This window comes from Notolepis coatsorum (assembly GCF_963971535.1).
Source record: "Notolepis coatsorum genome assembly, chromosome: 6".
Taxonomy (NCBI): Eukaryota; Metazoa; Chordata; class Actinopteri; order Aulopiformes; family Paralepididae; genus Notolepis; species Notolepis coatsorum.
In genome coordinates, this window is record NC_140170.1 from 179,294,327 (window position 1) to 179,317,262 (window position 22,936).

The following is a 22,936-nucleotide window of genomic DNA, read 5'->3' on the forward strand; positions in this document are numbered from 1 at the left end:
TGCGGGTCAAACAGACACAACCCCCCCCCCCCCCCCGCCTCTCTGTTTCTCTTTAGTTTCTCAATTCAATTAAAACACGTTATTATCATGAATGCTTAGAAACAATATTGCTAAAGTGTTGATATACCATCCATTCAATCAACATTTAAACAACTAATATATAACTAATATATTATAATTAATCTGTAACAGTCTCTCTCTCTCTTTCTCTCTCTTTCTCTCTCTGTGTCTCTCTCTCTCCCTGTGTGTGTGTCTCTCTCTCTCTCTCTCTCTCTGTATATCTCTGTGTGTCTCTCTTTCTCTCCCTGTGTGTGTCTCTCTCTCTCTCCCTGTGTGTGTCTCTCTCTCTCCCTGTGTGTGTCTCTCTCTCTCTCTCTCCCTGGGGTCAGGAGTGGTGAGTGTTTTCCGCTCCACTGACACCAAGACCAGCACTTTCCTCCTCTACGCCCCCCCCCCCCCCCCCCCCCACCCCCCATCCAAAGGTTGATGCTGTCTAAGCACTCTTACCCAGATAAGAAACTCTTACCCAGATGAGAACGATTTAAAAAGCCTACCATAGAGTGCTTTCACGGCGCGTCATCAAACCGGAAGTCGGCCATTTTGGATATACTAAATTGATACAACGCAACCGAACTCGCAACTGTTCCTGGTCATTGTTGCTCAAAATGGTCAATTATTGCAGTGTTTTTGGCTGTACTAATCGGTCGGACCGGGAAAAGCATTTGGATTACTTCAGATTGTCAAAAGCTATTACAAATCAGGGAGAAGAGTGCAAAAAAAGGAGGCGAATACCCCCTCTCCTCTCCTGTCTGAACAAACTACCAAAGTACCGATCAGCTTTCAGCTTTCACAATACACATGTGACATGTCATCGATGAGCTGATACTGTGCCTCGCTCACCCATCCACACACCATCTGGTTGTAGGCATCCAAACCTTTTTAAGATTTAAGGTCTTCATCTGTGTATGGGCTTGGTGAAAAAATTAGGTAGTTCACTATGTCGAGATAGGCAACAGAAGGCAGAATTGTCGGGTCGTAACTCCAAGACGAAGGAGCCAGCTCGTATTAGTCTGAGTTTATCAGAATATTGCGCCCTTTCCTGTCCGACTAAGTCCTCATCTGTAGGTTCTAGCAGCTTCCACACGCTTTCCTGTGGTTTAGACATCCTAAAAATCTACTTAAATCTAACATTCAACCTGCAATCCATTCTGATGTTTAAATCCCATGTATCTCCACAATGGCCGCACTGTCGCACATGTACTGACCAAACCATGTCGATGCAAACACTCTATTGGTCAATTGCCCCCAAATATGACTTTAAAAACCCGGAACTTTTCAATTATTATTATTATTATAACTTATTGCATGCGTTCTTCTTCTGAAATTATATATTGCTGTTAAAACAGTTAGATGCTCTGGCCGCTCTGGCCGCTCAGGCCGTACGCATAGAACGCATATTTAGAGATCCTACCTAGATCAGTGGTTCCCAAACTTCTTGTTTATGCGGACCACTTGATTGTTATCAAGAACATTTGCGGACCACCTCGTATGCAAACAGTAAGAATAAAGAAATAAACAACTGACTTTGACCCACGTCGCGCGCACTGCGTTCTGTTGTCTCAGAATGGATTTGGTAGAGAGAGAGAGAGAGAGAGAGAGAGAGAGAGACTCTTTCCAAACACAAAGCTTATGCGCCATTCAGTCTGACTTGGAGCACGCACTGGACTATGCGCACTGACAGCCAGGCTTTTATGCGGCGAGATTCAGACTCTAGATCTATTTGCAGAGCCAGATGAGTGGCTTAACCGTTTCAGATTGCCAAGAGTGGTCCTTTTAGATGTATGCAATACTCTGGAGCCTCAACTCAGACACAACACACGCCGGTCAAATCCTGTGCCTCCACACCTACAAGTTCCGAGCGCACTCACGGTACTCTATCCCCCCCCCCTCACAGTGAGCTGTGGTGTTCCACAAGGAAGCATACTAGGACCGCTACTCTTCCTAATTTATGCAAATGACATGTCGTCAGCCTGTGACTGCAACTTGTTCCTGTTTGCGGACGACTCAGCCCTGCTGGTCTCTGACAAGAACAAGTTGCAGGTTGAAAAAACCCTCAGCTCGGAAGTAGGCAAAATCTGCATATGGCTCGCTGATAACAAACTATCATTACACATGGGCAAAACAGAGTCCATTCTCTTCGGTTCAAATAACAAACTCAGCAAGACCAACGGCTTCTCAGTTACAGTGGGTGACAATATTGTCACAAGGAAAGACGAAATTACCTACCTGGGTTCCATCCTAGAGGCAAATCTTTCCTGTGACAAAATGGCATCCAATGTAATAAAAAAAGTCAACCAATGAACTAGATTCTTGTACCGGATCTCCTCTCTGGTAAACAAGAATACCCTGAAGACTCTGGCAGGAGCACTCATGGGACCGGGGTGCCCATGTACATGTCAAAATACTTCCCAAAGGTCAGTGAATACCACAACCACTACACCAGAGGAAGCTCAACAAATCATGTTAAACCCAGATTCGGCTCAAACAAGGGACTAAACACGTTTCGCAATTATGCCACAACAATGTGGAACGCCCTACCCAAAGCTGTAAAGGAATGTGAATCCCTGCCCACATTCAAAACCGCTCTTAAAGAGCACCTACGGGAGGCTGCAATTCGAAACTGGCCACCGTAAATGCCCAAAACCCCCACCACCTCCTAATAGACAGTCTCCTCCCCACCGCATGTATATATTCCCTCCCCGCCGTATGTATATTTCTCTCCCACCCACCCACCCCCTCCTAATGTACAGTCCCCTCCCCATCATATGTATATACTCTGTCAGGATCTAGGGGTAACAGTACTGTATATTTGAATACCGCTTATGTCACAAATGTATCAGTACTAAATACCTATATGTCCCTATGCCATAAATGTCATGTATGTTGTGTATGTCATAAATGTCTATATGAATTGAAAATGGGGGACCCTGATGGAAACAAGACAAATGTCTTTCTCAGGTCTGCATCCCCTTAACAATTGTATGTATTGAGCCGTACTGTATTGTACCCATTCTGCAATCTGTTAAATAAAGTTTTCATTCATTCATTCACTCAGGGTTTTTAGCCACAGGGACCTTTCAAAGATAGATGACAGGTTTGGTATTCCCCAACCTACTGCACGATTGGCTCTTGACAAGTGCGCAGTCGTTCAGTATTGACAAAGCCTATTTTGCTGGAACGAATAATTTTGCATATACAGTACGTGTGTGTGTATGAGGCTGCCTCGCTAAGCCGTTTATTTATTTATCAAGCATTTATTCATCCACTCTGGTTGGATGGTGTATTGTACTTGTGCTGTTATCTAATCTCATTTTGAGATCAGTCGCAAATCGCTTCCTGTTGAATGAACCTCTGCTATTTTGCACACGCCTCGTTCGCCTTATAAGGAGCTGGCGGGGCGTGTCTGTATGCAAATTAATTGAGCGTGAACACGCATTTCAGTTTAAGAATGAGTTGGATTCATCATTCAACACACCTGGGTAAGAACAGATTTGGATGTTAAGAACAGGTTGATGACTTTTTGAATTGTTCTCTTAACAGACGGTTAAGAAAAAATATAAGAAAAATATATAAGAGAGTATTGGTGAATGAGGCCCAATAAACGCCATGTGAACCATCAGTTTGACAGTTGACAGTTATTAATTAAGCTGGGGACTACACTGCTAGGCTACTACTACTACAAATACTATGGTTTTGATATGTATTATTATTCTAAATACATTGTATATGCTGTAAACCATAAAACTGTATTATTGATTTTGACAGCGATGCCAATAAAGCATTGTATGCGTCTGTTAACCCTGTTATGGGGAAGTGAGTTTAATTTACTAGCCCGCACTGCCACAGTCACTCGTCAACACACCTGTTTCCGTGACTGTGGACATACCCACGGGCTTCCCCGTTACATATATATATTCAACAATTATCTCAGAAGGGAGGAAGAGATAGGCATTTCAATGGGAATTGTGTGTATTGAGCCGTACTGTATTGTACCCATTCTGCAATCTGTTAATAAAATGTTCAATCAATCAATCAATATTTAACAGATTGCAGAATGGGTACAATACAGTACGGCTCAATACACACAATTGTTAAGGGGATGCAGACCAGAGAAAGACGTTTGTCTTGTTTACATCAGGGTCCCCCATTTCCATTTTGAAACATCTCTTACAAAAATGTATCCTGGCATTTCTATGATAACAAATGATGCCATGTACCATTGATATCATGGTTTAAAATTGACTATACCATGTTATAACCATGTTATTAATGGTTCCATTACATTTACTATATGGCTGTACCATGGTAAATAATTTATATGACTGGTACCATGGTAAAACAGAAAATATTTTTTTTGTAAGGGCATATTCAGAGCACCTTGTGAAACATAAAAGCAACTATTGAGCTGCTGATCAGTTTGATCAAAAGTGTCCTTATTAGTAAATACTGTTCAGAAAAGTTAGGCCCTAATCTGTGATTTTATGTTGTATGACAGAAACACATCTAGAGAAATTGTGACTAGATTTGAAGCATTACCATTATGAGTGGAGAGAGCATGGTGTGGTTTATCAGTGAATTTGTTGAAGTCCAAACCACAGGGGATGCCTGATGAGCAGAGTAACCTTTCAGCCAGATGTGGAGGCTGTGTATCCTGCTAAACATGGAGGGAGAGGGGACCGGAGATGATCAGTATTGCTGAGGGTTACTTATGAAGTCAGATTTTAGACTCTGATTGCTGGAGTTTGATGTCAACAATAACGTTATAAAAGGTTATTGTTGTTGTAATAATGCATTTAACATACAACGCAAGGTTGTAAATTGTACAGAAATAGAGCTCATATGATCAAATAATGAATACTATTTGCACTTGACTATTGGAAATCATAAGACCTGTGTTTGGCTATGGGGTAGTTCATATTTTTCATTATAATTAAATGAGCCTGGAATGTATTATTTTTGGAATAGCATTTCCACTTTGAAAATGATAAAATCAACATTATCGATGTGTATTATAAAGTCCAATAATGTATTATTGATCAGGGTTCTAATACGGCAGGTGATGATATATTAATTGACTGTATAAATGTGATGTACTAAGCTAGTCTATCCAATCTAGCTACTTGTCAACAACCTAAAATCACAGGATTTTGACTAGTAAATATAATTTGCAACTTAATAGCCATCCAAACTATGATTAGTTATTTGGTAGTTAGTTATAATTTATTAATCAATTAGTAACATACAACTTCATCTCCCGACAGAACCCCCTACCATGATAATAACTGTTCAAACTAAAGGCAATACGGGGCACTCAACCACTTTGATGAATAGCGCGATCATTATAATAATAGGAATAATAACTCTCTCAGGACAGAGTGGGTGGCTCTTAAAAGAGCCTTTGGGTTAATAGTCAGTGAACAGCGTAGTTTACTTGGAGCTTGTGTACTTGGTCACAGCCTTGGTTCCCTCAGACACAGCGTGCTTCGCCAGCTCACCGGGCAGCAGCAGACGCACAGCGGTCTGGATCTCCCTGGAGGTGATGGTGCGACGCTTGTTGTAGAGAGCCAGGCGCGAGGCTTCTCCAGCGATGCGCTCGAAGATGTCGTTAACGAAGGAGTTCATGATCCCCATGGCCTTGGAGGAAACGCCGGTGTCGGGATGAACCTGCTTCAGGACTTTGTAAATGTAGATGGCATAACTCTCCTTCCTGGACTTTCTGCGCGTCTTGCCTCTGGCTCCCTTGGCAGCGGTCTTCTTGGAACCCTTCTTGGAGCCCTTCTTGGGCGCTCTACTCCGCTTGGCTGGCATATTCGACGGCTTATCAGAATCGAATGGTGACGGTCGCTTACGGTTTCCTGCCTTATTTGTAGGAGGTCGATGCAAATAGTACTACGATACGATTGGTCGGTCGTGGCGCACGTGTGTAAAGCTAATAGAAGTTAAGTTCTCATTTAGCCAGTAGAGGGGAGAAGAGTTTCAGCCATGATTTTGTTCTGCTTTACTCTCTGTAGAGAAGCCAAAGCTATATATTTAGGTTATTGTATTTATGCATGTTTATATGTTTATTTTTATAACCTTACATTGAAACGGCATTAGTAATATTGATTGGATTTAGATAAAGTCATTGAACCATCTTTTTTGTCATAACATTCTAGAACATTTGTGATGTCACAGTATGATGTCATAATCAAACATTCTAGAACATTTGTGATGTCACAGCACGATGTCATAATCAAACATTCTAGAACATTTGTGATGTCACAGTATGATGTCATAACCAAACATTCTAGAACATTTGTGTATCTATTATGTGACGGATCATATTGGTCTGCGTTGTGTTTGATGTTAAATGAGAATGTCCCGAGGGGGAGTCGAACAGGGGGCTCCCGCGTCCGCGGGCGACGACACAGGCCGCTGCACTAAGAAGTGAATTCACTCCTAACTACCGTACCTATGCGTCTGTTAACCCTGTTATGGGGAAGTGAGTTTAATTTACTAGCCCGCACTGCCACAGTCACTCGTCAACACACCTGTTTCCGTGACTGTGGACATACCCACAGGCTTCCCCGTTACATATATATATTCAACAATTATCTCAGAAGGGAGGAAGAGATAGGCATTTCAATGGGAATTGTGTGTATTGAGCCGTACTGTATTGTACCCATTCTGCAATCTGTTAATAAAATGTTCAATCAATCAATCAATATTTAACAGATTGCAGAATGGGTACAATACAGTACGGCTCAATACACACAATTGTTAAGGGGATGCAGACCAGAGAAAGACGTTTGTCTTGTTTACATCAGGGTCCCCCATTTCCATTTTGAAACATCTCTTACAAAAATGTATCCTGGCATTTCTATGATAACAAATGATGCCATGTACCATTGATATCATGGTTTAAAATTGACTATACCATGTTATAACCATGTTATTAATGGTTCCATTACATTTACTATATGGCTGTACCATGGTAAATAATTTATATGACTGGTACCATGGTAAAACAGAAAATATTTTTTTTGTAAGGGCATATTCAGAGCACCTTGTGAAACATAAAAGCAACTATTGAGCTGCTGATCAGTTTGATCAAAAGTGTCCTTATTAGTAAATACTGTTCAGAAAAGTTAGGCCCTAATCTGTGATTTTATGTTGTATGACAGAAACACATCTAGAGAAATTGTGACTAGATTTGAAGCATTACCATTATGAGTGGAGAGAGCATGGTGTGGTTTATCAGTGAATTTGTTGAAGTCCAAACCACAGGGGGTGCCTGATGAGCAGAGTAACCTTTCAGCCAGATGTGGAGGCTGTGTATCCTGCTAAACATGGAGGGAGAGGGGACCGGAGATGATCAGTATTGCTGAGGGTTACTTATGAAGTCAGATTTTAGACTCTGATTGCTGGAGTTTGATGTCAACAATAACGTTATAAAAGGTTATTGTTGTTGTAATAATGCATTTAACATACAACGCAAGGTTGTAAATTGTACAGAAATAGAGCTCATATGATCAAATAATGAATACTATTTGCACTTGACTATTGGAAATCATAAGACCTGTGTTTGGCTATGGGGTAGTTCATATTTTTCATTATAATTAAATGAGCCTGGAATGTATTATTTTTGGAATAGCATTTCCACTTTGAAAATGATAAAATCAACATTATCGATGTGTATTATAAAGTCCAATAATGTATTATTGATCAGGGTTCTAATACGGCAGGTGATGATATATTAATTGACTGTATAAATGTGATGTACTAAGCTAGTCTATCCAATCTAGCTACTTGTCAACAACCTAAAATCACAGGATTTTGACTAGTAAATATAATTTGCAACTTAATAGCCATCCAAACTATGATTAGTTATTTGGTAGTTAGTTATAATTTATTAATCAATTAGTAACATACAACTTCATCTCCCGACAGAACCCCCTACCATGATAATAACTGTTCAAACTAAAGGCAATACGGGGCACTCTAACCACTTTGATGAATAGCGCGATCATTATAATAATAGGAATAATAACTCTCTCAGGACAGAGTGGGTGGCTCTTAAAAGAGCCTTTGGGTTAATAGTCAGTGAACAGCGTAGTTTACTTGGAGCTTGTGTACTTGGTCACAGCCTTGGTTCCCTCAGACACAGCGTGCTTCGCCAGCTCACCGGGCAGCAGCAGACGCACAGCGGTCTGGATCTCCCTGGAGGTGATGGTGCGACGCTTGTTGTAGAGAGCCAGGCGCGAGGCTTCTCCAGCGATGCGCTCGAAGATGTCGTTAACGAAGGAGTTCATGATCCCCATGGCCTTGGAGGAAACGCCGGTGTCGGGATGAACCTGCTTCAGGACTTTGTAAATGTAGATGGCATAACTCTCCTTCCTGGACTTTCTGCGCGTCTTGCCTCTGCCTCCCTTGGCAGCGGTCTTCTTGGAACCCTTCTTGGAGCCCTTCCTGGGCGCTCGCTTGGCCGGCATATTCGACGGCTTATCAGAATCGAATGGTGACGGTCGCTTACGGTTTCCTGCCTTATTTGTAGGAGGTCGATGCAAATAGTACTACGATACGATTGGTCGGTCGTGGCGCACGTGTGTAAAGCTAATAGAAGTTAAGTTCTCATTTAGCCAGTAGAGGGCAGAAGAGTTTCAGCCATGATTTTGTTCTGCTTTACTCTCTGTAGAGAAGCCAAAGCTATATATTTAGGTTATTGTATTTATGCATGTTTATATGTTTATTTTTATAACCTTACATTGAAACGGCATTAGTAATATTGATTGGATTTAGATAAAGTCATTGAACCATCTTTTTTGTCATAACATTCTAGAACATTTGTGATGTCACAGTATGATGTCATAATCAAACATTCTAGAACATTTGTGACGTCACAGTACGATGTCATAATCAAACATTCTAGAACATTTGTGATGTCACAGTATGATGTCATAACCAAACATTCTAGAACATTTGTGTATCTATATGTGACGGATCATATTGGTCTGCGTTGTGTTTGATGTTAAATTAGAATGTCCCGAGGGGGAGTCGAACAGGGGGCTCCCGCGTCCGCGGGCGACGACACAGGCCGCTGCACTAAGAAGTGAATTCACTCCTAACTACCGTACCTATGCGTCTGTTAACCCTGTTATGGGGAAGTGAGTTTAATTTACTAGCCCGCACTGCCACAGTCACTCGTCAACACACCTGTTTCCGTGACTGTGGACATACCCACGGGCTTCCCCGTTACATATATATATTCAACAATTATCTCAGAAGGGAGGAAGAGATAGGCATTTCAATGGGAATTGTGTGTATTGAGCCGTACTGTATTGTACCCATTCTGCAATCTGTTAATAAAATGTTCAATCAATCAATATTTAACAGATTGCAGAATGGGTACAATACAGTACGGCTCAATACACACAATTGTTAAGGGGATGCAGACCAGAGAAAGACGTTTGTCTTGTTTACATCAGGGTCCCCCATTTCCATTTTGAAACATCTCTTACAAAAATGTATCCTGGCATTTCTATGATAACAAATGATGCCATGTACCATTGATATCATGGTTTAAAATTGACTATACCATGTTATAACCATGTTATTAATGGTTCCATTACATTTACTATATGGCTGTACCATGGTAAATAATTTATATGACTGGTACCATGGTAAAACAGAAAATATTTTTTTGTAAGGGCATATTCAGAGCACCTTGTGAAACATAAAAGCAACTATTGAGCTGCTGATCAGTTTGATCAAAAGTGTCCTTATTAGTAAATACTGTTCAGAAAAGTTAGGCCCTAATCTGTGATTTTATGTTGTATGACAGAAACACATCTAGAGAAATTGTGACTAGATTTGAAGCATTACCATTATGAGTGGAGAGAGCATGGTGTGGTTTATCAGTGAATTTGTTGAAGTCCAAACCACAGGGGATGCCTGATGAGCAGAGTAACCTTTCAGCCAGATGTGGAGGCTGTGTATCCTGCTAAACATGGAGGGAGAGGGGACCGGAGATGATCAGTATTGCTGAGGGTTACTTATGAAGTCAGATTTTAGACTCTGATTGCTGGAGTTTGATGTCAACAATAACGTTATAAAAGGTTATTGTTGTTGTAATAATGCATTTAACATACAACGCAAGGTTGTAAATTGTACAGAAATAGAGCTCATATGATCAAATAATGAATACTATTTGCACTTGACTATTGGAAATCATAAGACCTGTGTTTGGCTATGGGGTAGTTCATATTTTTCATTATAATTAAATGAGCCTGGAATGTATTATTTTTGGAATAGCATTTCCACTTTGAAAATGATAAAATCAACATTATCGATGTGTATTATAAAGTCCAATAATGTATTATTGATCAGGGTTCTAATACGGCAGGTGATGATATATTAATTGACTGTATAAATGTGATGTACTAAGCTAGTCTATCCAATCTAGCTACTTGTCAACAACCTAAAATCACAGGATTTTGACTAGTAAATATAATTTGCAACTTAATAGCCATCCAAACTATGATTAGTTATTTGGTAGTTAGTTATAATTTATTAATCAATTAGTAACATACAACTTCATCTCCCGACAGAACCCCCTACCATGATAATAACTGTTCAAACTAAAGGCAATACGGGGCACTCAACCACTTTGATGAATAGCGCGATCATTATAATAATAGGAATAATAACTCTCTCAGGACAGAGTGGGTGGCTCTTAAAAGAGCCTTTGGGTTAATAGTCAGTGAACAGCGTAGTTTACTTGGAGCTAGTGTACTTGGTCACAGCCTTGGTTCCTTCAGACACAGCGTGCTTCGCCAGCTCACCGGGCAGCAGCAGACGCACAGCGGTCTGGATCTCCCTGGAGGTGATGGTGCGACGCTTGTTGTAGAGAGCCAGGCGCGAGGCTTCTCCAGCGATGCGCTCGAAGATGTCGTTAACGAAGGAGTTCATGATCCCCATGGCCTTGGAGGAAACGCCGGTGTCGGGATGAACCTGCTTCAGGACTTTGTAAATGTAGATGGCATAACTCTCCTTCCTGGACTTTCTGCGCGTCTTGCCTCTGGCTCCCTTGGCAGCGGTCTTCTTGGAACCCTTCTTGGAGCCCTTCTTGGGCGCTCTACTCCGCTTGGCTGGCATATTCGACGGCTTATCAGAATCGAATGGTGACGGTCGCTTACGGTTTCCTGCCTTATTTGTAGGAGGTCGATGCAAATAGTACTACGATACGATTGGTCGGTCGTGGCGCACGTGTGTAAAGCTAATAGAAGTTAAGTTCTCATTTAGCCAGTAGAGGGCAGAAGAGTTTCAGCCATGATTTTGTTCTGCTTTACTCTCTGTAGAGAAGCCAAAGCTATATATTTAGGTTATTGTATTTATGCATGTTTATATGTTTATTTTTATAACCTTACATTGAAACGGCATTAGTAATATTGATTGGATTTAGATAAAGTCATTGAACCATCTTTTTTGTCATAACATTCTAGAACATTTGTGATGTCACAGTATGATGTCATAATCAAACATTCTAGAACATTTGTGATGTCACAGCACGATGTCATAATCAAACATTCTAGAACATTTGTGATGTCACAGTATGATGTCATAACCAAACATTCTAGAACATTTGTGTATCTATATGTGACGGATCATATTGGTCTGCGTTGTGTTTGATGTTAAATGAGAATGTCCCGAGGGGGAGTCGAACAGGGGGCTCCCGCGTCCGCGGGCGACGACACAGGCCGCTGCACTAAGAAGTGAATTCACTCCTAACTACCGTACCTATGCGTCTGTTAACCCTGTTATGGGGAAGTGAGTTTAATTTACTAGCCCGCACTGCCACAGTCACTCGTCAACACACCTGTTTCCGTGACTGTGGACATACCCACGGGCTTCCCCGTTACATATATATATTCAACAATTATCTCAGAAGGGAGGAAGAGATAGGCATTTCAATGGGAATTGTGTGTATTGAGCCGTACTGTATTGTACCCATTCTGCAATCTGTTAATAAAATGTTCAATCAATCAATCAATATTTAACAGATTGCAGAATGGGTACAATACAGTACGGCTCAATACACACAATTGTTAAGGGGATGCAGACCAGAGAAAGACGTTTGTCTTGTTTACATCAGGGTCCCCCATTTCCATTTTGAAACATCTCTTACAAAAATGTATCCTGGCATTTCTATGATAACAAATGATGCCATGTACCATTGATATCATGGTTTAAAATGTACTATACCATGTTATAACCATGTTATTAATGGTTCCATTACATTTACTATATGGCTGTACCATGGTAAATAATTTATATGACTGGTACCATGGTAAAACAGAAAATATTTTTTTTGTAAGGGCATATTCAGAGCACCTTGTGAAACATAAAAGCAACTATTGAGCTGCTGATCAGTTTGATCAAAAGTGTCCTTATTAGTAAATACTGTTCAGAAAAGTTAGGCCCTAATCTGTGATTTTATGTTGTATGACAGAAACACATCTAGAGAAATTGTGACTAGATTTGAAGCATTACCATTATGAGTGGAGAGAGCATGGTGTGGTTTATCAGTGAATTTGTTGAAGTCCAAACCACAGGGGATGCCTGATGAGCAGAGTAACCTTTCAGCCAGATGTGGAGGCTGTGTATCCTGCTAAACATGGAGGGAGAGGGGACCGGAGATGATCAGTATTGCTGAGGGTTACTTATGAAGTCAGATTTTAGACTGATTGCTGGAGTTTGATGTCAACAATAACGTTATAAAAGGTTATTGTTGTTGTAATAATGCATTTAACATACAACGCAAGGTTGTAAATTGTACAGAAATAGAGCTCATATGATCAAATAATGAATACTATTTGCACTTGACTATTGGAAATCATAAGACCTGTGTTTGGCTATGGGGTAGTTCATATTTTTCATTATAATTAAATGAGCCTGGAATGTATTATTTTTGGAATAGCATTTCCACTTTGAAAATGATAAAATCAACATTATCGATGTGTATTATAAAGTCCAATAATGTATTATTGATCAGGGTTCTAATACGGCAGGTGATGATATATTAATTGACTGTATAAATGTGATGTACTAAGCTAGTCTATCCAATCTAGCTACTTGTCAACAACCTAAAATCACAGGATTTTGACTAGTAAATATAATTTGCAACTTAATAGCCATCCAAACTATGATTAGTTATTTGGTAGTTAGTTATAATTTATTAATCAATTAGTAACATACAACTTCATCTCCCGACAGAACCCCCTACCATGATAATAACTGTTCAAACTAAAGGCAATACGGGGCACTCAACCACTTTGATGAATAGCGCGATCATTATAATAATAGGAATAATAACTCTCAGGACAGAGTGGGTGGCTCTTAAAAGAGCCTTTGGGTTAATAGTCAGTGAACAGCGTAGTTTACTTGGAGCTAGTGTACTTGGTCACAGCCTTGGTTCCTTCAGACACAGCGTGCTTCGCCAGCTCACCGGGCAGCAGCAGACGCACAGCGGTCTGGATCTCCCTGGAGGTGATGGTGCGACGCTTGTTGTAGAGAGCCAGGCGCGAGGCTTCTCCAGCGATGCGCTCGAAGATGTCGTTAACGAAGGAGTTCATGATCCCCATGGCCTTGGAGGAAACGCCGGTGTCGGGATGAACCTGCTTCAGGACTTTGTAAATGTAGATGGCATAACTCTCCTTCCTGGACTTTCTGCGCGTCTTGCCTCTGGCTCCCTTGGCAGCGGTCTTCTTGGAACCCTTCTTGGAGCCCTTCTTGGGCGCTCTACTCCGCTTGGCTGGCATATTCGACGGCTTATCAGAATCGAATGGTGACGGTCGCTTACGGTTTCCTGCCTTATTTGTAGGAGGTCGATGCAAATAGTACTACGATACGATTGGTCGGTCGTGGCGCACGTGTGTAAAGCTAATAGAAGTTAAGTTCTCATTTAGCCAGTAGAGGGCAGAAGAGTTTCAGCCATGATTTTGTTCTGCTTTACTCTCTGTAGAGAAGCCAAAGCTATATATTTAGGTTATTGTATTTATGCATGTTTATATGTTTATTTTTATAACCTTACATTGAAACGGCATTAGTAATATTGATTGGATTTAGATAAAGTCATTGAACCATCTTTTTTGTCATAACATTCTAGAACATTTGTGATGTCACAGTATGATGTCATAATCAAACATTCTAGAACATTTGTGATGTCACAGCACGATGTCATAATCAAACATTCTAGAACATTTGTGATGTCACAGTATGATGTCATAACCAAACATTCTAGAACATTTGTGTATCTATATGTGACGGATCATATTGGTCTGCGTTGTGTTTGATGTTAAATGAGAATGTCCCGAGGGGGAGTCGAACAGGGGGCTCCCGCGTCCGCGGGCGACGACACAGGCCGCTGCACTAAGAAGTGAATTCACTCCTAACTACCGTACCTATGCGTCTGTTAACCCTGTTATGGGGAAGTGAGTTTAATTTACTAGCCCGCACTGCCACAGTCACTCGTCAACACACCTGTTTCCGTGACTGTGGACATACCCACGGGCTTCCCTGTTACATATATATATTCAACAATTATCTCAGAAGGGAGGAAGAGATAGGCATTTCAATGGGAATTGTGTGTATTGAGCCGTACTGTATTGTACCCATTCTGCAATCTGTTAATAAAATGTTCAATCAATCAATCAATATTTAACAGATTGCAGAATGGGTACAATACAGTACGGCTCAATACACACAATTGTTAAGGGGATGCAGACCAGAGAAAGACGTTTGTCTTGTTTACATCAGGGTCCCCCATTTCCATTTTGAAACATCTCTTACAAAAATGTATCCTGGCATTTCTATGATAACAAATGATGCCATGTACCATTGATATCATGGTTTAAAATGGACTATACCATGTTATAACCATGTTATTAATGGTTCCATTACATTTACTATATGGCTGTACCATGGTAAATAATTTATATGACTGGTACCATGGTAAAACAGAAAATATTTTTTTTGTAAGGGCATATTCAGAGCACCTTGTGAAACATAAAAGCAACTATTGAGCTGCTGATCAGTTTGATCAAAAGTGTCCTTATTAGTAAATACTGTTCAGAAAAGTTAGGCCCTAATCTGTGATTTTATGTTGTATGACAGAAACACATCTAGAGAAATTGTGACTAGATTTGAAGCATTACCATTATGAGTGGAGAGAGCATGGTGTGGTTTATCAGTGCATTTGTTGAAGTCCAAACCACAGGGGATGCCTGATGAGCAGAGTAACCTTTCAGCCAGATGTGGAGGCTGTGTATCCTGCTAAACATGGAGGGAGAGGGGACCGGAGATGATCAGTATTGCTGAGGGTTACTTATGAAGTCAGATTTTAGACTCTGATTGCTGGAGTTTGATGTCAACAATAACGTTATAAAAGGTTATTGTTGTTGTAATAATGCATTTAACATACAACGCAAGGTTGTAAATTGTACAGAAATAGAGCTCATATGATCAAATAATGAATACTATTTGCACTTGACTATTGGAAATCATAAGACCTGTGTTTGGCTATGGGGTAGTTCATATTTTTCATTATAATTAAATGAGCCTGGAATGTATTATTTTTGGAATAGCATTTCCACTTTGAAAATGATCAAATCAACATTATCGATGTGTATTATAAAGTCCAATAATGTATTATTGATCAGGGTTCTAATACGGCAGGTGATGATATATTAATTGACTGTATAAATGTGATGTACTAAGCTAGTCTATCCAATCTAGCTACTTGTCAACAACCTAAAATCACAGGATTTTGACTAGTAAATATAATTTGCAACTTAATAGCCATCCAAACTATGATTAGTTATTTGGTAGTTAGTTATAATTTATTAATCAATTAGTAACATACAACTTCATCTCCCGACAGAACCCCCTACCATGATAATAACTGTTCAAACTAAAGGCAATACGGGGCACTCAACCACTTTGATGAATAGCGCGATCATTATAATAATAGGAATAATAACTCTCTCAGGACAGAGTGGGTGGCTCTTAAAAGAGCCTTTGGGTTAATAGTCAGTGAACAGCGTAGTTTACTTGGAGCTAGTGTACTTGGTCACAGCCTTGGTTCCTTCAGACACAGCGTGCTTCGCCAGCTCACCGGGCAGCAGCAGACGCACAGCGGTCTGGATCTCCCTGGAGGTGATGGTGCGACGCTTGTTGTACAGTTTCTACGCCAAATGTATATACACTCCTTTTCTGGACACTTTTGTATCACAAACAGTACTGTATTTGCAAATCTGATATGTCATAAATGTATAGATGTAGCAGTACTGTCTATCTGTATGTCATGTATGTCATATATGTTATGATGAATTGAAAATGGGGGACCCTGGTGGAAACAAGACGAAAGTCTTTCTCTGGTCTGCATCCCCTTAACAATTGTATGTATTGAGATGTACTGTACTGTACCCATTCTGCAATCTGTTAATAAACTTTTCAATCAATCAATCAAAGCCAGGCGCGAGGCTTCTCCAGCGATGCGCTCGAAGATGTCGTTAACGAAGGAGTTCATGATCCCCATGGCCTTGGAGGAAACGCCGGTGTCGGGATGAACCTGCTTCAGGACTTTGTAAATGTAGATGGCATAACTCTCCTTCCTGGACTTTCTGCGCGTCTTGCCTCTGGCTCCCTTGGCAGCGGTCTTCTTGGAACCCTTCTTGGAGCCCTTCTTGGGCGCTCTACTCCGCTTGGCTGGCATATTCGACGGCTTATCAGAATCGAATGGTGACGGTCGCTTACGGTTTCCTGCCTTATTTGTAGGAGGTCGATGCAAATAGTACTACGATACGATTGGTCGGTCGTGGCGCACGTGTGTAAAGCTAATAGAAGTTAAGTTCTCATTTAGCCAGTAGAGGGCAGAAGAGTTTCAGCCATGATTTTGTTCTGCTTTACTCTCTGTAGAGAAGCCAAAGCTATATATTTAGGTTATTGTATTTATGCATGTTTATATGTTTATTTTTATAACCTTACATTGAAACGGCATTAGTAATATTGATTGGATTTAGATAAAGTCATTGAACCATCTTTTTTGTCATAACATTCTAGAACATTTGTGATGTCACAGTATGATGTCATAATCAAACATTCTAGAACATTTGTGATGTCACAGCACGATGTCATAATCAAACATTCTAGAACATTTGTGATGTCACAGTATGATGTCATAACCAAACATTCTAGAACATTTGTGTATCTATATGTGACGGATCATATTGGTCTGCGTTGTGTTTGATGTTAAATGAGAATGTCCCGAGGGGGAGTCGAACAGGGGGCTCCCGCGTCCGCGGGCGACGACACAGGCCGCTGCACTAAGAAGTGAATTCACTCCTAACTACCGTACCTATGCGTCTGTTAACCCTGTTATGGGGAAGTGAGTTTAATTTACTAGCCCGCACTGCCACAGTCACTCGTCAACACACCTGTTTCCGTGACTGTGGACATACCCACGGGCTTCCCTGTTACATATATATATTCAACAATTATCTCAGAAGGGAGGAAGAGATAGGCATTTCAATGGGAATTGTGTGTATTGAGCCGTACTGTATTGTACCCATTCTGCAATCTGTTAATAAAATGTTCAATCAATCAATCAATATTTAACAGATTGCAGAATGGGTACAATACAGTACGGCTCAATACACACAATTGTTAAGGGGATGCAGACCAGAGAAAGACGTTTGTCTTGTTTACATCAGGGTCCCCCATTTCCATTTTGAAACATCTCTTACAAAAATGTATCCTGGCATTTCTATGATAACAAATGATGCCATGTACCATTGATATCATGGTTTAAAATGGACTATACCATGTTATAACCATGTTATTAATGGTTCCATTACATTTACTATATGGCTGTACCATGGTAAATAATTTATATGACTGGTACCATGGTAAAACAGAAAATATTTTTTTTGTAAGGGCATATTCAGAGCACCTTGTGAAACATAAAAGCAACTATTGAGCTGCTGATCAGTTTGATCAAAAGTGTCCTTATTAGTAAATACTGTTCAGAAAAGTTAGGCCCTAATCTGTGATTTTATGTTGTATGACAGAAACACATCTAGAGAAATTGTGACTAGATTTGAAGCATTACCATTATGAGTGGAGAGAGCATGGTGTGGTTTATCAGTGCATTTGTTGAAGTCCAAACCACAGGGGATGCCTGATGAGCAGAGTAACCTTTCAGCCAGATGTGGAGGCTGTGTATCCTGCTAAACATGGAGGGAGAGGGGACCGGAGATGATCAGTATTGCTGAGGGTTACTTATGAAGTCAGATTTTAGACTCTGATTGCTGGAGTTTGATGTCAACAATAACGTTATAAAAGGTTATTGTTGTTGTAATAATGCATTTAACATACAACGCAAGGTTGTAAATTGTACAGAAATAGAGCTCATATGATCAAATAATGAATACTATTTGCACTTGACTATTGGAAATCATAAGACCTGTGTTTGGCTATGGGGTAGTTCATATTTTTCATTATAATTAAATGAGCCTGGAATGTATTATTTTTGGAATAGCATTTCCACTTTGAAAATGATCAAATCAACATTATCGATGTGTATTATAAAGTCCAATAATGTATTATTGATCAGGGTTCTAATACGGCAGGTGATGATATATTAATTGACTGTATAAATGTGATGTACTAAGCTAGTCTATCCAATCTAGCTACTTGTCAACAACCTAAAATCACAGGATTTTGACTAGTAAATATAATTTGCAACTTAATAGCCATCCAAACTATGATTAGTTATTTGGTAGTTAGTTATAATTTATTAATCAATTAGTAACATACAACTTCATCTCCCGACAGAACCCCCTACCATGATAATAACTGTTCAAACTAAAGGCAATACGGGGCACTCAACCACTTTGATGAATAGCGCGATCATTATAATAATAGGAATAATAACTCTCTCAGGACAGAGTGGGTGGCTCTTAAAAGAGCCTTTGGGTTAATAGTCAGTGAACAGCGTAGTTTACTTGGAGCTAGTGTACTTGGTCACAGCCTTGGTTCCCTCAGACACAGCGTGCTTCGCCAGCTCACCGGGCAGCAGCAGACGCACAGCGGTCTGGATCTCCCTGGAGGTGATGGTGCGACGCTTGTTGTAGAGAGCCAGGCGCGAGGCTTCTCCAGCGATGCGCTCGAAGATGTCGTTAACGAAGGAGTTCATGATCCCCATGGCCTTGGAGGAAACGCCGGTGTCGGGATGAACCTGCTTCAGGACTTTGTAAATGTAGATGGCATAACTCTCCTTCCTGGACTTTCTGCGCGTCTTGCCTCTGGCTCCCTTGGCAGCGGTCTTCTTGGAACCCTTCTTGGAGCCCTTCTTGGGCGCTCTACTCCGCTTGGCTGGCATATTCGACGGCTTATCAGAATCGAATGGTGACGGTCGCTTACGGTTTCCTGCCTTATTTGTAGGAGGTCGATGCAAATAGTACTACGATACGATTGGTCGGTCGTGGCGCACGTGTGTAAAGCTAATAGAAGTTAAGTTCTCATTTAGCCAGTAGAGGGCAGAAGAGTTTCAGCCATGATTTTGTTCTGCTTTACTCTCTGTAGAGAAGCCAAAGCTATATATTTAGGTTATTGTATTTATGCATGTTTATATGTTTATTTTTATAACCTTACATTGAAACGGCATTAGTAATATTGATTGGATTTAGATAAAGTCATTGAACCATCTTTTTTGTCATAACATTCTAGAACATTTGTGATGTCACAGTATGATGTCATAATCAAACATTCTAGAACATTTGTGATGTCACAGCACGATGTCATAATCAAACATTCTAGAACATTTGTGATGTCACAGTATGATGTCATAACCAAACATTCTAGAACATTTGTGTATCTATATGTGACGGCTCATATTGGTCTGCGTTGTGTTTGATGTTAAATGAGAATGTCCCGAGGGGGAGTCGAACAGGGGGCTCCCGCGTCCGCGGGCGACGACACAGGCCGCTGCACTAAGAAGTGAATTCACTCCTAACTACCGTACCTATGCGTCTGTTAACCCTGTTATGGGGAAGTGAGTTTAATTTACTAGCCCGCACTGCCACAGTCACTCGTCAACACACCTGTTTCCGTGACTGTGGACATACCCACGGGCTTCCCTGTTACATATATATATTCAACAATTATCTCAGAAGGGAGGAAGAGATAGGCATTTCAATGGGAATTGTGTGTATTGAGCCGTACTGTATTGTACCCATTCTGCAATCTGTTAATAAAATGTTCAATCAATCAATCAATATTTAACAGATTGCAGAATGGGTACAATACAGTACGGCTCAATACACACAATTGTTAAGGGGATGCAGACCAGAGAAAGACGTTTGTCTTGTTTACATCAGGGTCCCCCATTTCCATTTTGAAACATCTCTTACAAAAATGTATCCTGGCATTTCTATGATAACAAATGATGCCATGTACCATTGATATCATGGTTTAAAATGGACTATACCATGTTATAACCATGTTATTAATGGTTTCATTACATTTACTATATGGCTGTACCATGGTAAATAATTTATATGACTGGTACCATGGTAAAACAGAAAATATTTTTTTTGTAAGGGCATATTCAGAGCACCTTGTGAAACATAAAAGCAACTATTGAGCTGCTGATCAGTTTGATCAAAAGTGTCCTTATTAGTAAATACTGTTCAGAAAAGTTAGGCCCTAATCTGTGATTTTATGTTGTATGACAGAAACACATCTAGAGAAATTGTGACTAGATTTGAAGCATTACCAGTATGAGTGGAGAGAGCATGGTGTGGTTTATCAGTGAATTTGTTGAAGTCCAAACCACAGGGGGTGCCTGATGAGCAGAGTAACCTTTCAGCCAGATGTGGAGGCTGTGTATCCTGCTAAACATGGAGGGAGAGGGGACCGGAGATGATCAGTATTGCTGAGGGTTACTTATGAAGTCAGATTTTAGACTCTGATTGCTGGAGTTTGATGTCAACAATAACGTTATAAAAGGTTATTGTTGTTGTAATAATGCATTTAACATACAACGCAAGGTTGTAAATTGTACAGAAATAGAGCTCATATGATCAAATAATGAATACTATTTGCACTTGACTATTGGAAATCATAAGACCTGTGTTTGGCTATGGGGTAGTTCATATTTTTCATTATAATTAAATGAGCCTGGAATGTATTATTTTTGGAATAGCATTTCCACTTTGAAAATGATCAAATCAACATTATCGATGTGTATTATAAAGTCCAATAATGTATTATTGATCAGGGTTCTAATACGGCAGGTGATGATATATTAATTGACTGTATAAATGTGATGTACTAAGCTAGTCTATCCAATCTAGCTACTTGTCAACAACCTAAAATCACAGGATTTTGACTAGTAAATATAATTTGCAACTTAATAGCCATCCAAACTATGATTAGTTATTTAGTAGTTAGTTATAATTTATTAATCAATTAGTAACATACAACTTCATCTCCCGACAGAACCCCCTACCATGATAATAACTGTTCAAACTAAAGGCAATACGGGGCACTCAACCACTTTGATGAATAGCGCGATCATTATAATAATAGGAATAATAACTCTCTCAGGACAGAGTGGGTGGCTCTTAAAAGAGCCTTTGGGTTAATAGTCAGTGAACAGCGTAGTTTACTTGGAGCTAGTGTACTTGGTCACAGCCTTGGTTCCCTCAGACACAGCGTGCTTCGCCAGCTTCCCAGGTGGCCAGCATACTCGGCCCAATTCCGGCTACCGGTCGGCACACTCGGCATATGTCCGGCACGGCACGCCAACGATGAGCCGGATCTGGCGCGGTAATGGTTGCCGGGGCAGAGCCGACTCGCGCTCGCCAAAGATAAACCGGCTCTGGCCCGGCAATGGTTGCCGGGGCGGAGCCGACTCGCGCTCGCCAAAGATAAACCGGCTCTGGCCCGGCAATGGTTGCCGGGGCGGAGCCGACTCGGGCTCGCCAAAGATAAACCGGCTCTGGCCCGGCAATGGTTGAGGCAAGACGCGCAGAAAGTCCAGGAAGGAGAGTTATGCCATCTACATTTACAAAGTCCTGAAGCAGGTTCATCCCGACACCGGCGTTTCCTCCAAGGCCATGGGGATCATGAACTCCTTCGTTAACGACATCTTCGAGCGCATCGCTGGAGAAGCCTCGCGCCTGGCTCTCTACAACAAGCGTCGCACCATCACCTCCAGGGAGATCCAGACCGCTGTGCGTCTGCTGCTGCCCGGTGAGCTGGCGAAGCACGCTGTGTCTGAGGGAACCAAGGCTGTGACCAAGTACACTAGCTCCAAGTAAACTACGCTGTTCACTGACTATTAACCCAAAGGCTCTTTTAAGAGCCACCCACTCTGTCCTGAGAGAGTTATTCCTATTATTATAATGATCGCGCTATTCATCAAAGTGGTTGAGTGCCCCGTATTGCCTTTAGTTTGAACAGTTATTATCATGGTAGGGGGTTCTGTCGGGAGATGAAGTTGTATGTTACTAATTGATTAATAAATTATAACTATAGAGAGGGATATATACAACAGTGCCCTCTGCTGGTGGAGCTCCCCTACAACACTGTTGTGTCTCTAGTCTAGTGAACTCTCTCTGACAGGGTGCGACTACTTCAAGGTAGTGTCCAAATCTCATCACCAGGAGGGACCTTTGGGGTTATACTAAGGTTAGTTACAGCTTTACAGATTGGCCAACAAACCACAACCAAGGTCCCTCTGGGCAATGGGATCTAGACACGACCTTGCTTCAACTGAAGAGACAAAACAAGCACATGACTCCACAAGACCCAATAAAACCAAAGCTGTGAGAGT

General features: G+C 40.8%; 6 protein-coding genes across 6 annotated transcripts; 1 reads left to right on the forward strand and 5 right to left on the reverse strand.

Annotated features, from left to right (window-relative positions):
• Window positions 1-5,487: 5,487 nt before the first annotated feature.
• On the reverse strand, window positions 5,488-5,868 carry LOC311229792 (histone H2B 1/2-like; the record flags this gene model as incomplete). The annotated part of the gene is made up of 1 exon (XM_084315866.1): window positions 5,488-5,868. The coding sequence occupies one exon, from the start codon at window positions 5,866-5,868 to the stop codon at window positions 5,488-5,490; it is 381 nt and encodes a 126-aa protein (XP_084171992.1).
• Window positions 5,869-8,156: 2,288 nt separating this feature from the next.
• On the reverse strand, window positions 8,157-8,531 carry LOC311229794 (histone H2B 1/2-like; the record flags this gene model as incomplete). The annotated part of the gene is made up of 1 exon (XM_084315868.1): window positions 8,157-8,531. The coding sequence occupies one exon, from the start codon at window positions 8,529-8,531 to the stop codon at window positions 8,157-8,159; it is 375 nt and encodes a 124-aa protein (XP_084171994.1).
• A 2,281-nt stretch (window positions 8,532-10,812) lies between these two features.
• LOC311229795 (histone H2B 1/2-like) lies at window positions 10,813-11,193 on the reverse strand (the record flags this gene model as incomplete). The annotated part of the gene is made up of 1 exon (XM_084315869.1): window positions 10,813-11,193. The coding sequence occupies one exon, from the start codon at window positions 11,191-11,193 to the stop codon at window positions 10,813-10,815; it is 381 nt and encodes a 126-aa protein (XP_084171995.1).
• A 2,282-nt stretch (window positions 11,194-13,475) lies between these two features.
• On the reverse strand, window positions 13,476-13,856 carry LOC311229796 (histone H2B 1/2-like; the record flags this gene model as incomplete). Its single annotated transcript, XM_084315870.1, has 1 exon — window positions 13,476-13,856. The coding sequence occupies one exon, from the start codon at window positions 13,854-13,856 to the stop codon at window positions 13,476-13,478; it is 381 nt and encodes a 126-aa protein (XP_084171996.1).
• Window positions 13,857-19,096: 5,240 nt separating this feature from the next.
• On the reverse strand, window positions 19,097-19,477 carry LOC311229797 (histone H2B 1/2-like; the record flags this gene model as incomplete). The annotated part of the gene is made up of 1 exon (XM_084315871.1): window positions 19,097-19,477. One exon carries the CDS (start codon window positions 19,475-19,477, stop codon window positions 19,097-19,099), a length of 381 nt encoding a protein of 126 aa, XP_084171997.1.
• A 1,399-nt stretch (window positions 19,478-20,876) lies between these two features.
• On the forward strand, window positions 20,877-22,421 carry LOC311229798 (histone H2B 5-like; the record flags this gene model as incomplete). Its single annotated transcript, XM_084315872.1, has 2 exons — window positions 20,877-20,894; window positions 22,125-22,421. 2 exons carry the CDS (start codon window positions 20,877-20,879, stop codon window positions 22,419-22,421), a joined length of 315 nt encoding a protein of 104 aa, XP_084171998.1.
• Window positions 22,422-22,936: the final 515 nt, after the last annotated feature.